This window comes from Phacochoerus africanus, chromosome 11 (assembly GCF_016906955.1).
Source record: "Phacochoerus africanus isolate WHEZ1 chromosome 11, ROS_Pafr_v1, whole genome shotgun sequence".
Lineage (NCBI taxonomy): Eukaryota > Metazoa > Chordata > Mammalia > Artiodactyla > Suidae > Phacochoerus > Phacochoerus africanus.
Genome location: NC_062554.1, coordinates 81418389 through 81442595, shown reverse-complemented (window position 1 = coordinate 81442595; position 24207 = coordinate 81418389). Strand labels below are relative to the sequence as shown.

General features: G+C 36.4%; 1 protein-coding gene across 2 annotated transcripts in view; it reads right to left on the bottom strand.

Annotated features, from left to right (window-relative positions):
* SCIN (scinderin) overlaps nt 1-24207 on the bottom strand; it is an 83122-nt gene that overhangs the window by 44739 nt on the left and 14176 nt on the right. For both annotated transcript variants that reach the window (XM_047753118.1, XM_047753117.1), the window contains exons 2-4: nt 22555-22709; nt 16377-16538; nt 5767-5916 (exon numbers count right to left, since the gene is read on the bottom strand). In XM_047753118.1, coding sequence (XP_047609074.1) covers nt 5767-5916; nt 16377-16538; nt 22555-22709 — 467 coding nt within the window. The remainder of the gene's footprint in view (nt 1-5766; nt 5917-16376; nt 16539-22554; nt 22710-24207) is intronic.

The following is a 24207-nucleotide window of genomic DNA, read 5'->3' as shown; positions in this document are numbered from 1 at the left end:
TTCAAGGGACTTTTTACCCTCCCTTATAATGTTTAGAGAATGAGTAGAACCAACAAAGAAAGTTTGAGGCCTTCAGGCTAGTGAGATATTTAATTTCTTTCACATTCACTGATTATTTTAAATCCAAAAAGAAGAAAGACCAAGGAAAAAGCTTTACATAATTTATATGTAGGCTTTCACAGTAAGTATGTTTATAGTGAGGAGAAAACAAACACAGAGCAAATGTAACTTTAGTTACTGGCTTTCGGTGGTTCCACTTATAGGATTACTTTCACATTTAGGTATATGAGCTTTTAAAAGTGCTAAAGATACAGATAAAGGGCTGACCACACATCCTGTCTCCCCAGACCGTCTTTTTAATGCATGTGATGTCCTACCTGGTTAGTGCCGCAATTATTCTCCAAAGTGGTGTTTTGTTTTGTTTTTTTAAAGCTTCTTTGTAAAATTTTAATATATAAAATATTTTAATGTTCAAAATTTTTCTGTTTCTTTCTTTTTTTTCTTTTTTTTTTTTTTTTTGTCTTTTTAGGGCCACAATCATGGCATATGGAGGTTTTCAGGCTACGGGTCAAATGGGCACTGCAGCTGCCAGCCTACACCACAGCCATAGCAACGTGGGATCTGAGCCACATCTGCAACCTACACCACAGCTCCAACACCGGATATTTAAACCACTTAGTGAGGCCAGGGATCAAAACTGCGTCCTCATGGATGCTAATCAGATTTGTTTCTGCCGAGCTATGATGGGAAATCCTTTCTTCATTTTTTAAAGTTTTATTGAAGTATAAATATCCTCCCACATACTATAGTATCCACATGCCAATCCCAAACCCCCAGTCCATCCCTCCCCAAATCTGTCCTCTTTGGTAATCATAAGTTTGTAAGTCTGTTTCTCTTTGTAAATAAGTTCATTTGTATTCTTTTTTTTTTCAGATTTCACATATAAGTGATATCATATGATGTTTGTCTTTCTCTGTCTTACTTCATTTAGTAGGATAATCTCTAGGTACCAAAGCGTTTTTGTTTGGAGGATTAAATTTATGATCATCTTAGAGATAAGTCATAATAAAATTGTGTGAAAATAATACTGTGACAAATAGCTGAACTACCTCTAAATAAAGATCAATTATTCAATGAACTCTCAGAAAAATCAGTTTTCAATATTTTCAGTGTTGATTAATGTTTTACAAAATCACATTCCAAAAATTAAGTATTGAACATGGAGTCATGAGAATACAATAATTTAACTGGTTGAAAAGTCCTTTATCTAAAGCCTTCATACATAGACTTTCAAAGTTTTTGGAGATAAATAACTTTAAAAGATTCCCACTAAAAATGAATCATTTAAAGGTCAATTTTGAAAGATACTTTGAAAGATTCTTAGATTTTTGCTTTTGTTTTTTATTTGCCTTGTTTTATGGCCACATGTACAGCACATGGAAGTTCCAAGGCTAGAGGTTGAATCTAAGCTACAGCTGCCAGCCTATGCCATAGTCACAGCAATGCCAGATCCAAGCCATCTGCGACCTACACCACAGCTCATGGCAGTGTCGGATACTCGACTCACTAATCGAGGCCAAGGATCAAACCCATGTACTCATGGATACCTGTCTGTTCATTACCACTAAGCCACAGTGGGAACTCTGAAATATTCTTAGATTTTTAGAACCCTGCTCTAGCAAAGTCAACAGTTTCATTAGAGTCTCAGAAAAAGAAATGGCACTCCATTATCTTAAACAAGGTAATTTCTTTTGTGTGTGTGCTACAATGGCTTTGCACCACTTTTGAAGCCTATGAACTCCTACTAAGGAAAACATTTTTTTAAATTGATAAAAATCAAATACTAATTATTTCAATGGAAACCAATTACATTGAAATACAACTATCAAAAGATATTTAAAAAGTAAATGTGATAAAGTAATATATACACTTCTTCATTAACTCATTAAATAACATTATTGAACAACAGGGCTAAAAACTGCCATAATTACCAAGTAGTGATGAGCATAAATGGTATTTTGAGGTTATGTTTAATACACCTATAGTGTGATCTGAAAAGTCACAGGTACTGCTCATGCTACTGTGGTTTGTCAACTACATTCATATTTGGGGAAATTTTCATCAAGAGGTTAGTGAATATGAAGCTGGTTTTTTTTTTTCCAACCAAGTTCATGAGCTCTTTGAATGCTCTTGTCACAGGTGAAACATTAAAAAAGCCTAGAGGTCAAATGAGTTGATCATAGGTGCATAATTAATTCATCAAAGAATTATCCACCATTGTAAGCAGGCCACAGAAGAACACTCATAAAAACAAAACCACCCACTGAATGCTTTTTAAGAAAAAAATGACAGCTTTCACTGAAAATTCATTTCAGATCAATTGTGTGAGAAAGCTGTCAATCACAATGTGGTATAGATTGAATGCACTGAATGGAAACAAATAGGTGTTTTCTAGGAATTTTTAGAAAACAAAAAATAAAGAGCCTCTAAAACACAGATATAGCAGGTTATGTTAAACAATATGTCCCTTATGACTATCACTAATACTTTAAAATCAAAATTTTTTTTGCAATTTTTTTCTTCAGGTTTGCATTTTTTCCTTCATCTTAACAGCATAATATAATCACTGACAATTTAAGATTTTCTTTTTCATGAATTTGAGTGAAATTCAATAAGCAAGGATGTAAAAAATACACATGTGCATTCAAGGCCCTTGGCCTCAGTGCCTTCATTTCCTGGAACAGACCACAAATCCTCAGTAATTAAACACAGCTATTATCTGAGAGGCAAGGCTGAACCACAGATCACTGGAATCTAAAAAGACCAGAGAAGCCACTTTGTCTTTACGAATGAGGAACCAGAGACAGTGAGAAGTTAAGGGACTTTCCAAGATGACCATGGAGAAGCTAGACTAATCAACACATATCCTGTTCCTAGGGCCACTTTGATCAAAGCATAGCTATTGACACAAGCGGTTATAATAATTAGAAGTACATCTTATCGATAGATTTTTTGCTTCCAAATATGAGAATTAGATGACAAGCAATCACATCTCCCAGAACAGAGACTTTAAAAAGATCAAGAATCTGTTCTAAGATAACTTCCAGAATGGGAGAAAATATTTGCAAGTGATGTGACAAACAAGGGCTTAATTTCTAAAATATACAAACAGCTCATACAATTCAATAATCAAAAAAAAAACTGAATATAAAAATAGAGAGAAGATCTAAATAGACATTTCTCCAAAGAAGACATACATATGCCAATAAGCACATAAAAAATTGCTCATTGTCACTAATTTTTAGAGAAATGAAAGTCAAAACTACAATAAGGAATCACCTCACACTGATTAGCATGGCCATTATTAAAAAGTCTACAAATAACAAATGCTGGAGAAGGTATGGAGAAATGCAAACCCTCCTACGCTGTTGGTGGGAATGTAAATTGGTGCAGCCACCATGGAAAACATTATGACAGTTCCTCAAAAAACTAAAAATAGAGTTGCCACATGATCCAGCAATCCCAATCTTCTGGGCATATTATACCCAGAAAAAAACCATAATCCAAAAAGAAACATGCACCTCCTATGTTCATAGCAGCACTATTTGCAATAGCCAAGACAGGGAAGCAACCTAAATGCCCATTTCAGAGAAATGGATAAAAAGACGTGATGAACATATACAATACGTACTACTACTCAGCCATAAAAAAGAATGAATGTTGCCATTTTGCAGTCAACATGGATAGACCTAGAGATTATCATACTAACAAAGTAAGTCAGAAAGAGAAAGGCAAATACCCTATGATATCATTATATGTGGAATCTAAAATACAACACAAGTCAACATACCTACAAAACAAAAACAAACTCACAGATACAGAGATCAGACTTGTTGTTGTTAAGGGGAGGGATATGGTGGAGGGAAGGATTGCGAGTTTGGAATTAGCAGAGGCAAACTCTTATATATAGGATGGATAAACAAGGTCCTATTGGATAGCACAGGGAACTATATTCAATATCCTATGATAAACCATAATGGAAAAGAATATGAAAAAGAAAAAATATGTATGTATAACTGAGTCATTTTGGGGTACAGCAGAAATAAACACATTATAAATCAACTATACCTCAATAAAGTTTTAAAAAAGACTTTGCTCTGAATAGTTTTTGAAGTCCAATTTACTAGCAATGTTCTTCTGACTACTGAAAACCCAGTTAAGCCATCTGTAACTTTATTTTTTCAGACGGCTTTTTGTTTCTGATTATAAAAGGAATATACATCCACTAAAATAAATTTTGCAAATACAAAGAAAAACAAAGAAGACAATAACAAGAAGCCATATTCAGAGTCAAAGACATTATTGGTAGCATATTTCTTTCTAGATATAAATGTATATATGACTCTATAGCTATATACATATAAACTCGCATATTAAGATAAATTTTATATTCTGCCTTTTAGCACTCTGTCATGGGCATTTTCTCACTAAATTAAAATTGTTCCCAAAACATCACTAATGTGAAAGTCTGTGTCTGGTGGTTACTGAAGTAATAAAGCTTAAAGACATTATAATCAATAAAATGATTTCATTATATAATTTTTTATTACTGGATTATGTAGGCTAGCACTGGATCAGGTAATTCTAATGCATAAAATTGCTCTAAATAAATTTACGAAAAATGTCTTTAGAAAAATTTAAGTGCAAAGGGCTAAAATCATTGGGGGAAAATGCAAAATACCACAGGAGAATTAGAGAAATGAAAACTCAAAAAGATGCCTCTTGCTGCTATTAACTGTGGGAAAATTCAAAAAGGCATTATAGCAAAAATTCCTGACAGGGTTTGTAAGGTCATAAAGGGACACTGCTTGCATGAGGAAGCAGCTATTGGTAAAATATTTAGTGGCTGGCTCATGTAGTTCAATAAATGGGAATCAACTACCAACATGTATCTAGACACCTAATATGAACACACCCTTTGACTGATAATCTTAGTTCAGGGAATACATATAATATATAACCCAGGTACTCACTATAGTTTTCTCAAAGGGGGGAAATTGGTTACAACTAAATGTCCAGGACTGCTATACTGATTAAGCAAATGATGTAAGTACAAAGAGTCATTGAGACAATTCAAATTAATTGAACAACTATACTAAAATTATTACATATCTTGCCTATACTGTAATTCTTAGTTTAAAATGGCTGAAATGTTTAAAATATTCACATATTTAATCTCTTGGTAGAAGGCTTTATTTCATTCTTTTTTTTGTCCACACCCACAGCATGCAGAAATTCCTCAGACCAGGGATCAAACCCAAGCCACAGCAGTGATAACGTGGAATCCTTAACCACTAGGCCATCAGGAAACTCCTATTTCATTCTTTTAATGAAACAATTGTTAATTTTAAAAGTGAAGATAATCACTGCATTAAAAATGTTGAGAGGTCCAGAAGAATAAACCATTATTTATCTTCCAAAATATTTTCTTATAGTCCATCTCAAAGGCCTTGCTGACCCATTTGTCCTTGAATACCACAGAGGACAGGAACAAGGCTTCCTTTGATAGTCATCACGGTATTGACAGAAAACAGCCTTGATGTTCTGTTTTCCTAGCACCATGACTTAGATTACTCTGGTACTCCCTCTTTCCTAATCTTAGCCTAAATATTAGTGAGGTTGTGAAATCTGACACACATGCACACACATGCGCACACACACAGTTTAGAAGGGCAACCTTTTAAAATCTACCACAACCCACAATACCTCTATAAGCTCTGATGGTTCACTCCCTTCTTCCACCACTATTAGTTGAGATCTTCCATTCCTTTCATTGTCCCGAATGCCAGTGGCAACCTGGCTGGCCTTCAGACGCTCATATTTGTTGCATGAGGATCCAAACCACTGGTAAATTTCCTAAAAGAAAGAGAGAGATCTTTTGACCCCTGGAATATGTGGAGGACATTTGGCCCTGGAGCAATGCACACTGTGACTCATTAGGAAAAAAAGAAAGATATTTTAAAATTAAAGTTATCTATTTGTGAGGTATGTATAATTCGATATATTTATTTTTTTACCTCAATCTGTATCCTGTTACTTTCAGCTAGCATTTTTAACACATAGAAAATAGAAATACATATCTCACTATTCTTTGTGTATATAATCCCACTACAATTTGTGAACATAAATTTATACAGGTTATCTAAATTTAAAATATGAATCCAACATATTTCATATAGTCAAGAATTTGTTATAGCAATATGCTCTTGATGTTCATAAAAATGATATATCACTTTTGTTAAGCTATTTAACAGTTCTTATCAAGAGTTATAAAGAGTTAAACATTTGACCTAGTAATATCACTATCTAGAATTTATGTTAATAAGTTATTGATAAAGAGAAGAAAAAACATATGTGTAAGGGTTTTCACTGCTATGTGATTATATTAGGCATTAAATGTTTAGCAATAGGATAATACTTATATAAATTATGATACATAGGAAAAATACTTAAAAATCAAAGTTATGCTTCCTTTTTTTTTTGACCACACTTGCATCATGTGGAAGTTCTCCAGCCAAGGGATTGAACCCTCACCACAGCAGTGACAAGGCTGAATCCTTTAATCACCAGGCCAAAAAGGAACTCCTCAAAGTTATGCTTTATCAGAAATTTAGAAAAATAGGACAGTTTTCTATATTATAAATTAAATACATTATGTATTTATTTATAGTTTCCATTTAAATTAAAATATATATATTTCAGACATAGGTACAGGGTTCAGAAGTATATGGTAACTAATGTAAAATAAAAAATCATTTTTTTCCATTAAATGTGATTTAATAAAAGAAGGAAAGAAGTTTAATGTTGCCTAGGCCTGGTGGGATGTGGGAGTGGGCATGGTCACACATTATTTGGATGGTGTATACTGACACAGGTGTTTTTTGAAGCATGTTTGATGTTGTATCAAAAAATTACACGTATTTTTAGAATCAGGACTTTCCATTTCTAGGAATCTATTTTATAGAAAGATTCAAGCACAGGATGCAAAAACAAAGAAACAAAACAAAAACAAATGCCCATCAATAGGGAGATGGTCATATAAATGTCATTACATTAGGAGTTCCCATCGTGGCTCAGCAGGTTATGATCCAGACTAGTATCTATGAGGATGTGGGTTCTATCCCTGGCCTTGATCAGTGGGTAAAGGATCCAGGGTTGCTGTTGAGCTGTGGTGTAGCAGTGAGCTGCAGCATAGGTCACAGATGCAGCTTGGATCCAATGTTGCTGTGGCTGCAGCATAGGCCTGCAGCTGCAGCTCCGACTCAACCCCTAGCCAGGGAATTTCCATATGTGGTAGATGTGGCTCTAAAAATCAAAAAAAGAGGAAAAGACAAGAAGTCATAACGTGGATACTACAGACAATTCTTCAAGTGTTAAAATTTAGGAAAAGCTTTAAACACCAATGTTGAAATATATCCAGGTATATCATAAAGAATAAAAGTCACAGGAAAATATAGTTCCATTTAAGCAGAAACAAAAATATAAGCTCTGTTTCTTCCTTTGCAGGAAATTTTTTTTTTTCTTTTTTTGGTCTTTTCTAGAGCCACTCCCGCAGCATATGGAGGTTCCCAGGCTAGGGGTCTAATGAGTGCTATAGCCACAGTCCTACACCAGAGCCACAGCAACGTGGGATCCGAGCCACATCTGTGACCTACACCACAGCTCACGGCAATACCGGATCCTTAACCCACTGAGAAATGCCAGGGATCAAACCCACAACCTCATGGTTCCTAGTCAGATTCGTTAACCACTACGCCACGACGGGACTCCTATAGGAAAATATTTTTAAACCTACAAAGTTTTAACACAGGGGAAGGACATGTCTTCACAGAAAGAAAAACTTCAGTTTTTACTGTACCTAAATTGGTATTTTTTAAAAAGAAGAAAAAAAAATACCATTCACATTTATTAGGTGCCTCTTATGAGCTAGATGTTGGGACTAGAAAGATGAATGAGAGAAAAAACTAGCAAGGAGAGACTGACATGTAGACAACTAATGTTAACAATACATTTACACTACACTTGGTATTTGCATTTCCACACATCATCTAAATAATCCAGAGAGGAGGTTGCACTGTGGTTAAGAAGAAGAAAGGCTTTGGCAGCCACTATATGACTATAGGCTATATGACTTTGTGTTTGAAATTTTTAAAAGCAGAAATTAGTAAGAGCGTAATAAAAGAACACTCCCCAAATTCAGAGTCTGGTTCTCTCTGATTATGACATTTCCAGTCTCAAGTCATTTCTTCATTCAAAAATTGTTTACTGATTGCTTCAAACTGGGCAGGCTCTCCTCCCCTGGGAGCACAACTTCAAAGTATGTAGGCACTCCCATTTTCCTGATTCAATATTCCACATTCCTCTTCAATACTGAAATATAAGTTTAGGAATTCAAGTCTTATTAAGAAGTAAAATAAAAAGGATTATGCTTTGCAAGTCCTTTCATTTTAGAATTTGAACGAGTTATTCAACATAGTTAAGGGTGTTTCTTTTCTATTATTCAGAGACTTGTGTGCTGTTTTTATTACCTCTCTCACCTCTTTTCCACACCAGGGCATCTGAATATGAGGCTCACATTTGGAGACAATTTCAATACCATGCCTAGGTTAGCAGGTACAAAGAGTGAAAACAAATGGTTCCCAGTGATCAGCCAACACCTAATCACTGAGCATTGAAATCAGGTGGTGGGGTGGATGGTGATTTTTTAAAACTACAAATACCTGAGACTAATCTTAGGGCCTCTTAGCTGTGTTCTGGGAAGTCATGTTTATTGAACACTCCCCAGATGATTCTAAACACGAAACCAGGGCTGAGAAGCCCTGCTGGTCCCCAGGAGCACCATGCACCTGGCAGATGTTACAGGGAATCGGTAAGTGCTAATTACCCAAGGCAGCAGAGCAGGCTATTCAGCTAGTCTACTTAGGCTCTTAGCTTAGATTCATGATATTTGCAAATGAGTCTTTTTTTAGTAGGTCTGAGAAAGCAAATTTCTAATATCTACATTACAGTAAATTATAGGAAGTAGGTCAGAAGTTAGCTCTCTGGATTTCTCAGTCTTGTTAGCAACTTTCATTACTAGCTTGCTCTGTATTTTTACATTTGTCTAACAGAAGTTTACCTTCTCCTGACATTAGTTCTACCAATTGATTACCCCTCATCTACTTCAAAGAGATTACATAAAATCACACTAAAATTTATTAGAACCTGTAAAGCATTATGGAAATATTTAAAAATGAAATATAAGTAATGATAATTTTATGAACATAATTATTATTTAACATAGACTTTTACAATATTCTTTAGATTACAAAATATTTTCTATGCTATTACTTTGAGTTGAGAGTTTTCATGGGCAGTATCACTTCACAGATAAAATTTAGTTGCAGAAAATATTCCTCACTATTACTTAGAGACCACACTTTCAACCTTTAAAATAGGAAAAAACACATCTAGGAATACTCGTGAAAATAATGAAAGTTTTAAAAGTGAAATTTTCCTTTTAACTCAAAGATGACTAAATCATGAAAAAAGTGTTACCAAAAAATTCTTATTGAGTGTGAAAATGAATGTTTTGTGTTATGTTTACTCTTTTATTATTTTCACCTTATTTTGTGCTACTATAAGTGATGTATTATTTTATTTACTAGATTCCATTTTCAATGGTTAACTCAGACATGAAATGAAATATAATAGAGACTTTAATTTTAAATTGTTAAAAGCCAGAACTGCTTAAAAAGTTAAAAAACCCTTTTCATTCAATGCTAATTTTTTATACAAATATAATTTGTTCAATTATAGCACTAGCCCATGAAAACACACTTTAAAATGTTAAACAGAATTTGGACAATTCATTGGATTTGAGGCATTTATATTCCACCACGTCTAGGTGGTATGTTTAAGACATCTTATTTTAACAGAGGTCTACAGTGATGAGATGAATGTGTGTAGTACTATTAATAAACTGTTCTAGCCCAACACTTACTGTATTCAGAGGTGGTTGGTTAAGACGACTTCACCACCCTGGGTACAAAGAAACTTTGTACTCAATTGGCCCCACACTGGAAAAACTCTCCTATAATTAATTCAACTTAACCTTTTCTTTAGAGGGCATGGGCTGAAAAAAAAGAAATTATGCACAGAGCGAAAAAAGGTCTAAATTGATGGAACAGGTTGACATGTACTATTATAACAGAAGAAAATTTTCTTTACAATTTAAATTATTTTATGTATCATACTTTAATGGAATTTAGATGAAAAAAGTTTTGTAAATCTGATTTAAGTGTACTTGACACTGAAAATTGTAAATTAAACATGGTTTCAGAGGCAACTATTTTACCCTCTAAGATCTTAAGGAATTTAACAACACTAAACATTATATTTCTTTGGGGAAAAAACACATAAAAACTCCCTGTAAATATGGAAATATCCATTCAATTCAGAATGAAGTTCACTTAAATTTTGGTGGAAATTTATTGATGTACACATTGCCCATGAACAACCTTTAGTAGAAGTTTGTGAAACCGTAATTAACTCTTAGTATACAAACTATTAAAGGAAAACAAAATCACTCCGGATAATTGGAAAAGGAAGAAATAAAGGCGTAAAGACAATCTGTTACTGGCAATTAGTTCGGACTACCACTAAAAAGAAATAAAAGCAAGTGAGTGATATTCATAGAAACAACCACACTGGGGGCAAACCAGAAGTTTCTAAAATTTACTTTAAGCTACATGGTCAGAGCTAACAAGCCAAACATCAAAAGTGCAGCCTAACCTCATTTTGGGACAGGAAATATGAGCAGAAACAAAACAAGGGTCAACAATTGAAGGGAGGTCATTTTTCAGAAGCTGAGTTTGAAGGAGCACCCCAAAGAGCCAGGTGATGGTGACTCGTACATAACACATGCAAAGAATTCAGCATGGACTTGCTACTCTTTTGTCCTCTTCTAAGTACATCTAAACGTTTATTAAAGCAGGGTGGTATGGAGGACAACAGACTTCTTCCTCTCCTTTGCTTCTATTGGCTTTATTATTCCTGTGCTTAGTTTTCCCTTAGATCTAGTTAACCAAAGATAGAAGCTCATTCAGATACCTCTCTAGGCTGGAGACTCTCCAAGCACTGCTAAAAATGCTAATGACTTGTGCGATATTTGTAGGAATCAACCCTTTTTAATCTTTAAACTCTAAAACATGACTTTTTAAGGTTTTGGGATAAACAAATGTTTATTTATACTCTATTTTGTTGTTGCTTAAAGCCAAGACACCTCAATACCTTTCAATGACATGTATATGTGTTTTTAAAAACATTTCTGACTGAGAATGACAGATGGATGCAGTGGGTGTGGATGGTCGCTGAAGACTTGGTGACCAGAAAGGAAGGAATTTTATGTGAGGTAGAGTAGATCAGTGGTGATGGAGAAGAGAAGAATAGAGGTATATTTAGGAGCTTAGAGCCTACAGGGTTGGTCAACAATACCTCAGGAAGAATAGAGAGAGAGAAGGTAATGATCCAAAGCAGAATCCTTAAAAAAACACTTCAGTGGTTGGCAGACCATGTGAAGAAGAATGAGAAAGTGTGACTTGACAGGAGAAAGAGAAAGCCAGAGAAAGAGTGAGACTGAAGTGGAAGGGAGTCAATTTTAAGCAGGTGTCAACTGCAGGAATAGGAATTAAAAGGAAAATGATCAAAAAGTGTCCACTGGCATCGATGCTCATAAGAACAATGTCAAAGAAATGATGGGAGTAAAGGTTAGAAGATGTGGGTAGAAGACCAACTGGTCAATGAGGAAGTGTAGGCTGTTTTTTCAAAGCAGCATGACTGCGTATGAGGGAGGGCATGACAGACTATAAATAGCAAGGGCAGTTGGGCAATTCTGCATAACTGCCCAAACAAGTTAAGAGGGAAACAGAATATGCAGAACATCATGATTAATAATTCACCACAGAGTCCTACTCCTATGAAACCCAATTCTCCAATACTGGCTGGCTCTGACATGTATTTCTAAAAGAATTCTCTCCTGATCCCAAAATTTGAGAATATGGACTTTTTTTTTCATTATTATTCACATTCTGGAGTTATTGAGGTTTTTTTGAAATATATTTAGATGCAACTGTATTAGTTAATTTCTATATATATCTCATATCTTTAAGAAGAGTGGGAAAGTAATGATTTACAAATTCACCATCATGAAAACATACAGCTCTAAGCATTCTTCCAAAGATTCAGGAAGTTCCAAGTTGTGAAATCTAGTCATGTCCTAGACTATTTTCTGAAAACAACACTAAAGATAAATTATCCAAGGAGTTCCCATCATGGCTCAGTGGTTATCGAATCCGACTAGGAACCATGAGGTTGTGGGTTCAGTGGGTTAAGGATCCAGCGTTGCCATGAGCTGTGGTGTAGGCTGCAGACACGGCTTGGATCTGGCATTGCTGTGGTTCTGGCGTAGGCCAGTGGCTACAGCTCCAATTAGACGCCTTGCCTGGGAACCTCCATATGCCACAGGAGCAACCCTAAAAAAGGCAAAAAGACAAATGAATAAATAAATAAATGAAGATAAATTATCCAAATCATCTTCTAAAATGTTGATGATTTTCTTAACTCTCAGAGTGATTAAATGAATAATCTTACAATGTCTTGCTTTAGGTTGAAGAGGTGACACTGTCACATCTAGGGAGTATTCACTGTGTCCTAAAATCCTATCACGGCAAATGTCTCTAAGGTACATGGCACATCATTTTAATAAGAGTGATGGTTTCTCAAAAAAAAAAAAAAAAAAAAAGCTCACTTCCCTCAAACACAGCCAAGACACAGCATTTAAGCTACATCCACAACCTTAGTGGTGGCCAGCTGGCTTTAGCGGGGTGACAGCTCTAGATGCTTAACCTACCTTTGTCATACTTGAGTAAAGAAACAAACTTGAAGAAACAGCACTTGGCTTCCCTTTGTGCCCACGAAAACAGCAAGTGATCATGAAATAATTAACTCAATAACTGCTATTAAAATATTATGATAGAGACATGTTTGATTCTATTCTTCTTTGTTTACTGTGACACACCCCAAAAATAAAGTCCCCAAGGCATTTGCAAGATCTTAGCAACATTTAGAAACTTTTGGCAACATACCAACAGGTTAAAGGTTAGTAACATGAGCAAAGACCATGTGAGCATTTGTTCTAATGTACTTAGGACCAGGGTTTGATTCCTACCAGGGGAGCCCTTCTGGAGTGTGACACACTTTCACAACATAAGAGATGATCAGCTTCAAGTGTCTCTGCAATAAAATCATTCCAAATGTCTCTAATCAGGCATGAGAGCAGGAGATAACTGGAAAATCATTAAAGAAAATGGACCACACAAAATAAAGAAAATTTACCATTAAACGTATAAATATCCTTTAACCTTATAAAGACTCTGCTCCTATTATAAGAGCCTGGATTTGTGAGTCATACGCCTATGGGCAGATACTACCTATCAGAAGAGAGCCTGTTTTACTAAAACTACAATCAGTCTATCAAAGCCTTCAACTATCTGGCCCGTTGTGGAAACTCAATACTTGTTGAACAAAATAATAATTTCATTAATAATATTGCTTTCACTAAGCCACATTAGGAATACTCAATTCTGAATTCACCAGATCCTGAAAGTACTGCAAGATACCCTGTTAAAGAGCCACATCACCTTCTATACTGCCAAGTTCACTTAATGTAATGAAAAAGATCTGAATGCGTAACAGAGAAACCCAGGTCTTATCCCAAGTCACCACTCGACCTGCATTCATACAGGTGACTTGCTCACATCTTCTCAGGTTTTTTTTCTTCTTGTGAAACTGGGAGGAATAGTAACTGCCACTCACAGATGTGACTGTGTGTCAGACCAGACTGAATCATAGCCAGATAAGGTCAGTAGAATCAAAGAAACCAGATTCTAGATGAAAAACAAAACAAAACAAAACAAAAAGAACAAGGAAGTTAAGACTCAGAGGTTAATGACTTTCTCAAGATCAAAGAATAGATAGTTGGAAAGCTCAATTTGATACTACTTGCAACAATTAAAGAGATTATTACATTTGTCGAGTAGTTGCATTACAAATAAAACATTTTTTGGACAAAAGAAATGTTTTCAAGTAATAGCAGTGATGCATTACATTTATCAGTGGGAAATGTCTCTCCTGTGTAGGGGGCCCAGAGCTCACCAAATCAAATACCTGACTTCTATAGATTAGAACCTGAGATCACACTACACTTGGGTGAAAACTGAGGTCCCCCTTTTCCATGAACAATACCACATTATATATATAGACTACTTTATAAATTATAAATGGATAAAGGGCTATAAAAGCTAAGTAGCCAAGAGAGATGATTATTTTGCAGAGGCTTTGAGGGGCTCTGAGTGCCATAACTGCTTTTGGAACTGTGTGACTTAACACACCTGATCGTCTATTTGTATAAGCGGTGGTTGTGGTTTCAGGGAAATGGAGGGCAAGAGTAGTATTTTTTTCTGCCCACATTTGAAGGTCAGGACTTAAGCCCAGTTAGGAGAACAGGCTAGCATTTAAGGTCAAAAAGGAGATTTCCATGAAATTCACTCTCTGCGATACAGTGCAAGATTACTGCCATTTGGGGTGCAGATGTCTAAGTGTGACACTAGGAAGTGTACTTTCGGCATTGATACCATGACCTTGACTGTGCACCCAAACTGGTATAATCCAAGACAGTCAGATTATACATTAGCAGGGTTAAAACTAGAGGTGTACTCCAACTTAGAGAACCCACTGAAGTTTACAGCTCGGGTCATTTTCCAAACCATTTATAACCTTAGTGTATTTACTCTCTGCTCTTGCCAAATTAATATTGCTCAAATAGAACTTTGTAGAGCTCCATTTTCAAAATCTTCAATGTCCCCTCTCTGCACATATGAAATAAATTCTTTTGGCCTCTATCTGATGCTTTTCTCCAAAACACTGCCCAAGGAGAGGTAGTAAAATAAATGCTCAGGAGGGAATCAGACACATGCAGGGTCTAACCCTGGCTTCACCATTTCTGGCTGCACAACCTTGGGCAAGTTCCATAACCAGTCCAAGGCCTCATGCTAACTGAAGCAATGCAAGTCAGATTAAGTCCCTGTACAATGCTTGACGCAGAAATGTTAGGGATGATATCAGAATGCTGATGTATGTGCTGTGCTAAGAATTATGATGCCAAGAAGAAAAAGGACATTATAAACGTATTCTGTGCTTTCTTGCATTCTCTGCCTCTGCACGTGGGCTTTCAGTGGTAGGGAATACCCTTTGTTTCTACTTTTAAAACTTTAAATAGTTTCAAAAACACAACTTAAATCCTACCTACTGGAGTCTAGCATAAGACCTGACAATAATACTTCTTCATCATGATAATAATAAGTACACCTGACACATTAGAGTGGCTTCTTTTCCTGGAAGAAAACATAAGTCAGATATTGCCCATCCCATTAAGACACCTCGTATTTTTACCTGCTCCTTTTCTTATAATAACTAAGAGAGAAGTAAAAAGTATGAAATAGAATTATGTGTGGACATGAGAGATATATTAATATTTGTAAAAATATTTTACCAAAACTTTCCAGGCAGGCTGTTTAGATTCATCCTATATCCATTATAAATTCTTAAATCTGGAGTTCCCATCATGGCTCACTGGAAACGAATCTGACTAGTATCCATGAGGATACAGGTTCGATCCCTGGCCTGGCCTGGCTCAGTGGGTTAAGGATGCAGGGTTGCCGTGAGCTGTGGTGTAGGTCACAAACATGGCTCGGATCTAGTGTGGTGTGGCTGTGGCATAAGCCAACAGCCACAGCTCCAATTCGACCCCTAGGCTGGGAACCTCCAGATGCCACAGGTGCGGCCCTAAGAAGACAAAAATAAATAAATAAATAAATAAATAAATAAATAAATTCTTGAATCTTTGCTTCCCGGAGGAATCAATTTCCCCCTCAAGTAATGTTTTCCCACATGCATTTAAGGATAAAAATAATTAGAGGAAGCTCTGTTCGGTGAGAAGGGGAAATAATATTAAAAATCATTCAATTTCTGTTCTATGGAAGGAAGAACTAAATCACTCATCCATTCTAAACCTATCAAAGAGAATAAAAACTGTGAAGTCCTGTTTTATGTGTCATTTAAATACTTGCCAGTTAGTCATATGATATGATTGCATCTCACATAAGCATGACCTCTTTCTAGGGCGCATGAAAAGTGATTATCCTCCATGACAAAGACATATGGTTTGATTTGATGAGAGTTTACTTTCCTTCAAAGGTTGCCATGTGTGTAAAACTTACAGAGCCAAGGTCAATGATGAAACAGTCACCCTTGTTGAAACTGTCCCAGCTTAGGGGAACTTCCGTGGCCCTGACCACCCTCCGACCCTTCACGTGCAGGAGCCTCTGGGCGCTCAAGTCGTTTGTGAGAACATGGTTGAATCCAGATGCCACACCTCCAGCCTGATCAGTGGGAGGAAAACAGAAAACAAAACAAAACAGATGAGGCTTTGAACTAGACACAGCAGCTTATAAAACTATAGGTGTTGGTGCCAAAGAGCCCACTGTGCCAAGGTAAAATAGCCACCTAAGGGCATGTGGAAAATTAAATGCAAATGCCAGAATTTCTGGCAAATCAACAGGTTTTTGTTTTGCTGTTTTAGGCTCTTGGTCCTTCCTACTTTAATCATTCAATTTAATATTGCAAATATTCACTGAAAAACTTCAGTGTGTAAAACCCGCTACATAAACAATAGGAAATTGTAGCTCTTGTCCTGTGGGAACTAATGATTCTTGAACCATTAAAAGAGAGGGCAGATAAGGATTTCATAAAAAAGGTGGCAGGAAGCTAAAGGAGAGTCAGAGGTCACTAGTACAGAGGAGGAGGGTCCAGAGAACCAGGCAGCCTAAAATTCCACCTTCACGGCCTCAGAGATGGAAGCTGAGTGCCGAGTGCTGGACAGGAAAGGGCTGCTCCTAACTAAGGTCCTTGTTTCTTTTTCTTTTTTTTGTTTTCTTTTCCTTTTCTTTTTTTTTTTTTGTTTGTCTTTTTAGGGCCACACCCATGGCATATGGAGGTTCCCAGGCTGAGTCCAATTGGAGGTGTAGCCACCAGGCTACACCACAGCCACACCAACGCCAGATCTGAGCCGCGTCTGTGACCTACATACACCACAGCTCACGGCAACACCGGATCTTTAACCCACTGAGGCCAAGGATCAAACCCCCAACCTCTTGGCTCCTAGTTGCATTTGTTTCCACTGCACCACAATGGGAACTCCAAAGTCCTTGTTTCTACACTGAAAAAAATCATCTCACCTATTTATTTATTTAGGTAAAAATAATTCACAAAATATGCCAGGCTTAAGTATTTATACTCTAAATCTGGTTGCACATCCCAAAACAAGCAAAACAAAAATCAAGATACAGCCACACCAAATTAAGAAATGCTGAAGAAAAATGTTCAACAGTATCAAGCACATTTTCTTGCATCATTTAATATTAGCTTTTACCTTTTTTATTATTTCCCCTAATTAAAGGTTATGGACAACAATCTTTATTTACTTCCACAATTAACTATGAGATAATGTGCAGAATAAAAGTACGGTGTAAACAAATGAAAACATGCAAAGAAAATTACCAGTATAAGAAACCTATAAAGTAATCCAACTTTTAAATTTATTGCATAAACATATATGGTAAATCCAAAGAAAGAAGTTAAGCTGCTTATGTAATCCTTGGTACATTCTTTAAATTTCCATTGACTTCAGATTTCTCACCTTCTGTGAGAAAAGGCCCTCGTGAATAAAATGGTTTTATTAGTACAGACTAGATATTGACTTCAGAACAATTATAAGCACAAGTTTTTAGAAATACATAACCATTTCCCAGTTCATAATTTTACAAATGTCGGGAGACATGTTTCTACAATATTTTCTTAGCCTTTGGCTTCTATTTTCTATGCTGAAAACTCCATTTTGTTCTGCTTTACTTTACCCCATATCTCTGCTTGAAAAACAGTTGCAGTGCTGGTAAATGACTTAAGCTTAAGGACAAAGACCTAAAGGCATAAATTATTCATATTGTCAGCTGAATGAGGACATAATGCGTTGGTCTAGCCATGCTGGACTTGTGCAAATGGGCATGCCATTTGCACAGCATCACAGCATGATATGTCCTCTTAAGAATAAGAGAAAGAGGAACTTCAAGTCCCAAGTAGTTTATGAGCGGTTGTTAGCAGAATATGCATCAGCAAGGAGAACCGGTGCAAACCTAGGCAGGCAGGGTTGCCACAGATAGGCATGTCATCTGCGGAAGCACAGTGATGAGTCTCTAGATGCTATGCATAGATAGTTGAGGCCAAGCTTCCTCAATGCTAATGATTGTTAACTGCCTCAAGGTCAGAATAAAAGCTTGACCATCTACCAGCTATAGGACTTTTAAAATAATAAAAGAACATTTAGAATAATTTAAAAAAACTATATCCTGCACTTATAGCCCCCTCCTCACTTGATGTAATCCTAAAGAGCACAATAAAAGCAGTGTGGTTTCTTGAGGCGACCCCCTTGGTCCCTGAGACCCTGAGCCTCCCAGTTCCCACCTTTAATTAAGACAAATGTCTCCATGTCTTGTTTTACATTAACTTTTTTCTTAAGCTCCACAGCACCCGTTCTTCAGCCCTCACCTGCTGAGTTAGTCTCGGCATACAAACATTGCCATTTTTCTTGACTGCACAAACTATTATACAGTTAAAATAAATTCAAGATTTTCATCTCCATAGTACTATGCTTGGCCATTTTAATTTTTTAAAATAAGTACACTGTGATAGGATAAAAAAAAACAATATAAAGACACTGTAATAAAAAAAATACATATATAACATTTAAGATAATTTCATATGGTGAACCATTAGAGTGCTATACAGTCTGTGAACATTTAACAGTATTTTAAAAATTAATTTTATCTTTAATATTTGCTGCCAAAATTGCACAAAAGAAAAACTTTTGTTTCATATATGTCTGTATCAGACAGTAAATAGTTCTTCTGTTAATACTGTTCGAATGAGCTCTAGGAACTCCCTGCCTCTTTCTACCTATTCTACAGAATGGAAGCAAGGTGAATGATCCTCTAAAGCAAGGAGGCCATAAATGCAGTTTTACTGCCTGACAGGCAGATGTCTGTCAGATGTCTGACTGTTGCTATTTAAAATTATGGCTGGCGGGAGTTCCCGTCGTGGCGCAGTGGTTAACGAATCCGACTAGGAACCATGAGGTTGCGGGTTCGGTCCCTGGCCTTGCTCAGTGGGTTAATGATCCGGCCGTTGCCATGAGCTGTGGTGTAGGTTGCAGACGCGGCTCGGATCCCGCGTTGCTGTGGCTCTGGCGTAGACCGGTGGCTACAGCTCCGATTCAACCCCTAGCCTGGGAACCTCCATATGCTGCGGGATCGGCCCAAGAAATAGCAACAACAACAACAACAACAAAAAAGATAAAAGACAAAAAAAAAATAAAAAAATAAAATAAAATTATGGCTGGGGGTGGGTCTTGTTCAGCTTGGGAAAATGCTTAACCAGAGAGTTAATATGAAAAAGTAGTAGTAAGTAATTAGTCCTCTATAACCCCTCCCCAACTCCCTATAAAAACCTCACAGAGAAAAAACCCTCAAGTCGATTAAGTGACATGGGATGAGAGTCTGTTTCCTAGCTGCATCTTTATATTACATATGGCTACTAAATGTGGCTGTTGTTGACTTGGTAACTGCACACTTTGTTAAGTTTTGCCCATTTCATATAGACACAATATCCTTTTCACAGAATAATCCTAAATAAAAAATTTATCCTTGTATTTGAACCATTTATTTATGTTGAAAGCATCATAGCATCATGATTACCAGCTTAGGCACTGGAGGGAGTCAAACAGTCACCTATTCACATACCAGCTATGAGAGCTTGGCAAGTTAACACAGTTTCTCTAAACTTCAGTTTATTTAATAGGATGATAGTGGTACAAATTGCACCTTGCACAGAGCTCTTTCCTTTAAGCATGACATTAACTATGTAACATTATAGTCTTTGCTATTCTGGATGGTAAACTATCTGTGCCTCCACATTTCCTAACAAGCATTGTTGCAACTGCATACATTGTTATCTGTTCAATGTCACTAAGAAGATAGTAAATGAATTTATTTTTTGCTAATAAATTTGGCCTCCATTTCTAAAAAAGGCTGATTTGTTGTGGTTTTGATGTTGATAATTGGAAAATAATTATCCAATAACTGTAAAATTACTTTTATCATGTCCACTTTTAAATATGTATCCAGAAGTTTGATCTCAGAAGTCCTGCTAATAGCCAGAAGGATTAAATCCCCAGTGGTTGCATATGTATTATAACAAGGGTATTTTTATTATTTAATTTAATCCTTAATCCTTACAATACCTGTACAAGAAAGCTGTTGTGAAACCCATTGCCCATTTGAGCTAACTGAGCACAGAAAGCTCATGTAATTGCCCTGAGGCAAACAAGCCACTTGCAGCAGAAATGGGCTCATAAATAAGATGATGGTACATACACACTTTCAGTGACTACAAACCCCAGCTTATACAAAACCTTGGGTTCACTGGCATGCAGGGTGTCTCAGGATCATTTGACATATGATTTTAAGAAAGAAAGAGAACTTTTAAGGTTTTTGTCCTGATCTCAATGGCATCAAAAAATATTCGACTAAGGCTTGGATCAGGAAAAAGTAGAAAATAGACTCTGGCATCATAGCAGGCATATTTAGTATATATTCAGAACTAGTTTAGTTCTGAGGTTTTAGATCTTCACTAGGCTAGTGTGCTGGAGATGTGTGGGAGGGTCTGTAGAACACCTGCTAGAGCACGTTTGGTTTTGAAAAAGACTGTTGTCTGGGGAAGTTATTCCTTCACTTTAATTGAACACTCTTGGGGGAAGAGGGAATGGTGAAGGATGGCCAGTCTGCAAGGGTCACTGAAAGAATTCTAGAAAAAGCAATCCTTTACTGAAGGTTGCCTTAAAGGTATAAAACTATTTAACTATTTGGGACTATGTTTATTTATTTGTTTGAATCAAAAATAAAGCTGGAGTTCCTGTCGTGGCACAGTGGTTAATGAATCCAACTAGGCACCAGGAGGTTGCAGGTTCAATCCCTGGCCTTGCTCAGTGGGTTAAGGATCCGGCATTGCTGTGAGCTGTGGTGTAGGTTGCAGATGCGGCTTGGATCCCTCGTTGCTGTGGCTCTGGCATAGGCCAGTGGCTACAGCTCTGATTAGACTCCTAGCCTGGGAATCTCCATATGCCTCAAGAGTGGCCCTAGAAAAGGCAAAAAGACAAAAAAAAAAATAAAATAAATAAAGCCATTTTCCCAGCAATCCCACTCCTGGGCATGTATCCAGAGAAAACCATGACTCAAAAAGATACATGTATGCCAATGTTCATTGCAGCACTATTTACAATAGCCAAGACATGGAAACAACCTAAATGTCCATCAACAGAGAAGTAGATGAAGATGTGGTACATATGCACAATGGAATATTACTCAGCCAAAAAAAGGAAAGAAATAACAATATTGGCAGCATCATAGATGGACCTAGAAATTATCATGCTAAGTGAAATCAGTCAAACAGTGAAATACCAACATCACATGCTATATCACTTACATGTGGAATCTAAAAAAAGGACACAATGAACTTCTTTGCAGAACAGATACTGACTCACAGACCTTGAAAAACATGTGGTTTCCAAATGAGACAGTTTGGGGGCTGGGGGGATGCACTGGGGGTTTGGGATGGAAATGCTATAAAATTTGGTTGTGATGATGATTGTACAACTATAAATGTAATAAAATTCATTGAGTAATAAAAAATTTTTTTAAAAGAAAAAAAAATAAAGCCATTTGTTGGTTAATGTTTCAGGCCAAAACACAAAAACATGTGTGTGTGTGGCAGTGTATGTGCACAAGTCTGTGAGGTTGAACCACACATATGTTCAACTCAATGGTTTCATCTATATCATTTCTAAGGTCAAACCATACTATTTGGGAAATGTATGTATAGTTCTTTGCATTAACTGAAGTTATAACTGTTATAAATACTATATTATTATATTCCAGAACAACTGAAATAGCCAAGTTGTGGGTTACTTGAAGCAGATTAAGCAATTCTTTAGAATAACAAAAACAAAAACTGTTAATGCCCAAGTTGCCCATATTAACTTTATTGAAAATTAGCCTATCAAATGAAATTAAGTTAGACTATTTCACACATTATATCAGATATTTCACAAACATTTGAGCATCTAGTATGTGTCTAAAAGAGTACCAGGGATGTATGAGTGATTAAAACAACAAACAAAACAAAACAAAAAACTATGCCCTCAGTAAACTTTGATTCTATGAAGACATGAGGTGTGGATGGAAAAGAAGAGAAGGGGGGGTCACAAAACAATTTGAGAGAACTGCTTGCCTTGTATTTTAGACCTCCTTTGAAGTAGCCAACAAAATCCGTAGATTCATAGCCTTGAAGTTCTCTATTTTGCACTGGTTTGCCGCCCAAATAGTCATCCATCTGAATAGTGAAGATGGCAGCCGCTGTGCTTTCATCCTGGGTACACTCCTTTCCTGAAACAGCAATGACAGCACCTCATTTGTCAAGCAAGAAACAGTATGAAGGCAGAATTTCTGATATGAAAAAGCTCAGAAATTTTCTTTGAGTTATTTTCCAATGCAATCAATTTATATGTAAATTGTTCATCTTCAACAGAACAATCTCTTGGTAGAAATGGTTTAATATAAAATATTCCTTTGCTAATAACTGAAAGAATTGTTTTGTTCCTGCTTTCATTTTTTTTTTTTAATTTTAGAAGAAATACCACTGTCTATGTTCAGGAAGATATAACTATATATTCCAATGGGATTCACATTCATTTGGTCTGATCAGGCTATAAAAACAATTTTCAATTGTTTTAGGCTTTTATCAGCATTAATCTCCAGGCTTCCAACATGTCAGGATGTTAATCTTTGTGAGGAATATGAACATCTACAACACTCTGAGAATAGGCAAATGAATGTAACATGACTTTATCCTATTTTTGGGCCCCAGTGTTCCCACTTCACTACCTTATTGGCATAATACTCTCTGAATGAAAAGGGAAAATAAAGAATAGGCAGGATAACATCTTTTGAACATTAACATAGGCAGTATTTCCTCAGGGATTTAACAAACAAGATACACTTAATGTTCACAATTTTAATACAGATCCCATCCAGGTGACTTCACTGATGTCCAAACATCAGTTTTTAGACCCAGTGCCTTCAATGGACACAAAGATCAGAGCCAGGACAGTTTGCAGGGAGCTCAAAATTTATAAAAAGCATTTTTAAAACTTCTATATGCCTGAGCTGTGTGAAAATCGTAAATGATTCTAGAAGTAATAACAGCTAATCCTGTATTTATAGCATGCTTGGTATGGGCCAGACATGGTACTAGTGCTTTATGTGGATGATTTCACTTAATCATCAAGTGACCCAGTGCCACAGAAACAATTCTGTACCATGTTACAACAGAAAATATAGAGGCTTAGAGAAGCCAAGGAACTTCCCTAAGGTTATAAATCTGACCTTTGGTAGAACATGATTCAGAGGCAGGTTTCTGTGACTCTGAAGCACAGAATCTTAGAAACTACAATAGTAATAGGTATTTTCTATACTCAGACTCTCATTAGCAGTAATATTTTGTGGTGACTGGGTAAGTTATTTTCCTCCTTGGATACCTGATATACAATTTTTTAGAAGCTGTAACAATACTATTGTTCATCCAGAATCCCAATTGAGAGTATTCAAGAAAGTTGAAGAGAGTAAGTTGGTCAGCTATTTTAAAGAAAGAAAGAATTGGATTTTTTTAAAAATTTTTTCTTTTTACAGCCACATCTATAGTACATGGAAGTTCCCAGGCTAACGTTCAAATTGGAGCTGCAGCTGCAGGCCTGCATCACAGCCACAGGAATACAGGATCCAAGCTGCATCTGCAACCTACGCCATAGCTGTGGCAACAATAGATCCTTAACCAACTGAGCAAGGCCAGGGATCCGACTTGCATCCTCACGGAAACTAAGTTGGG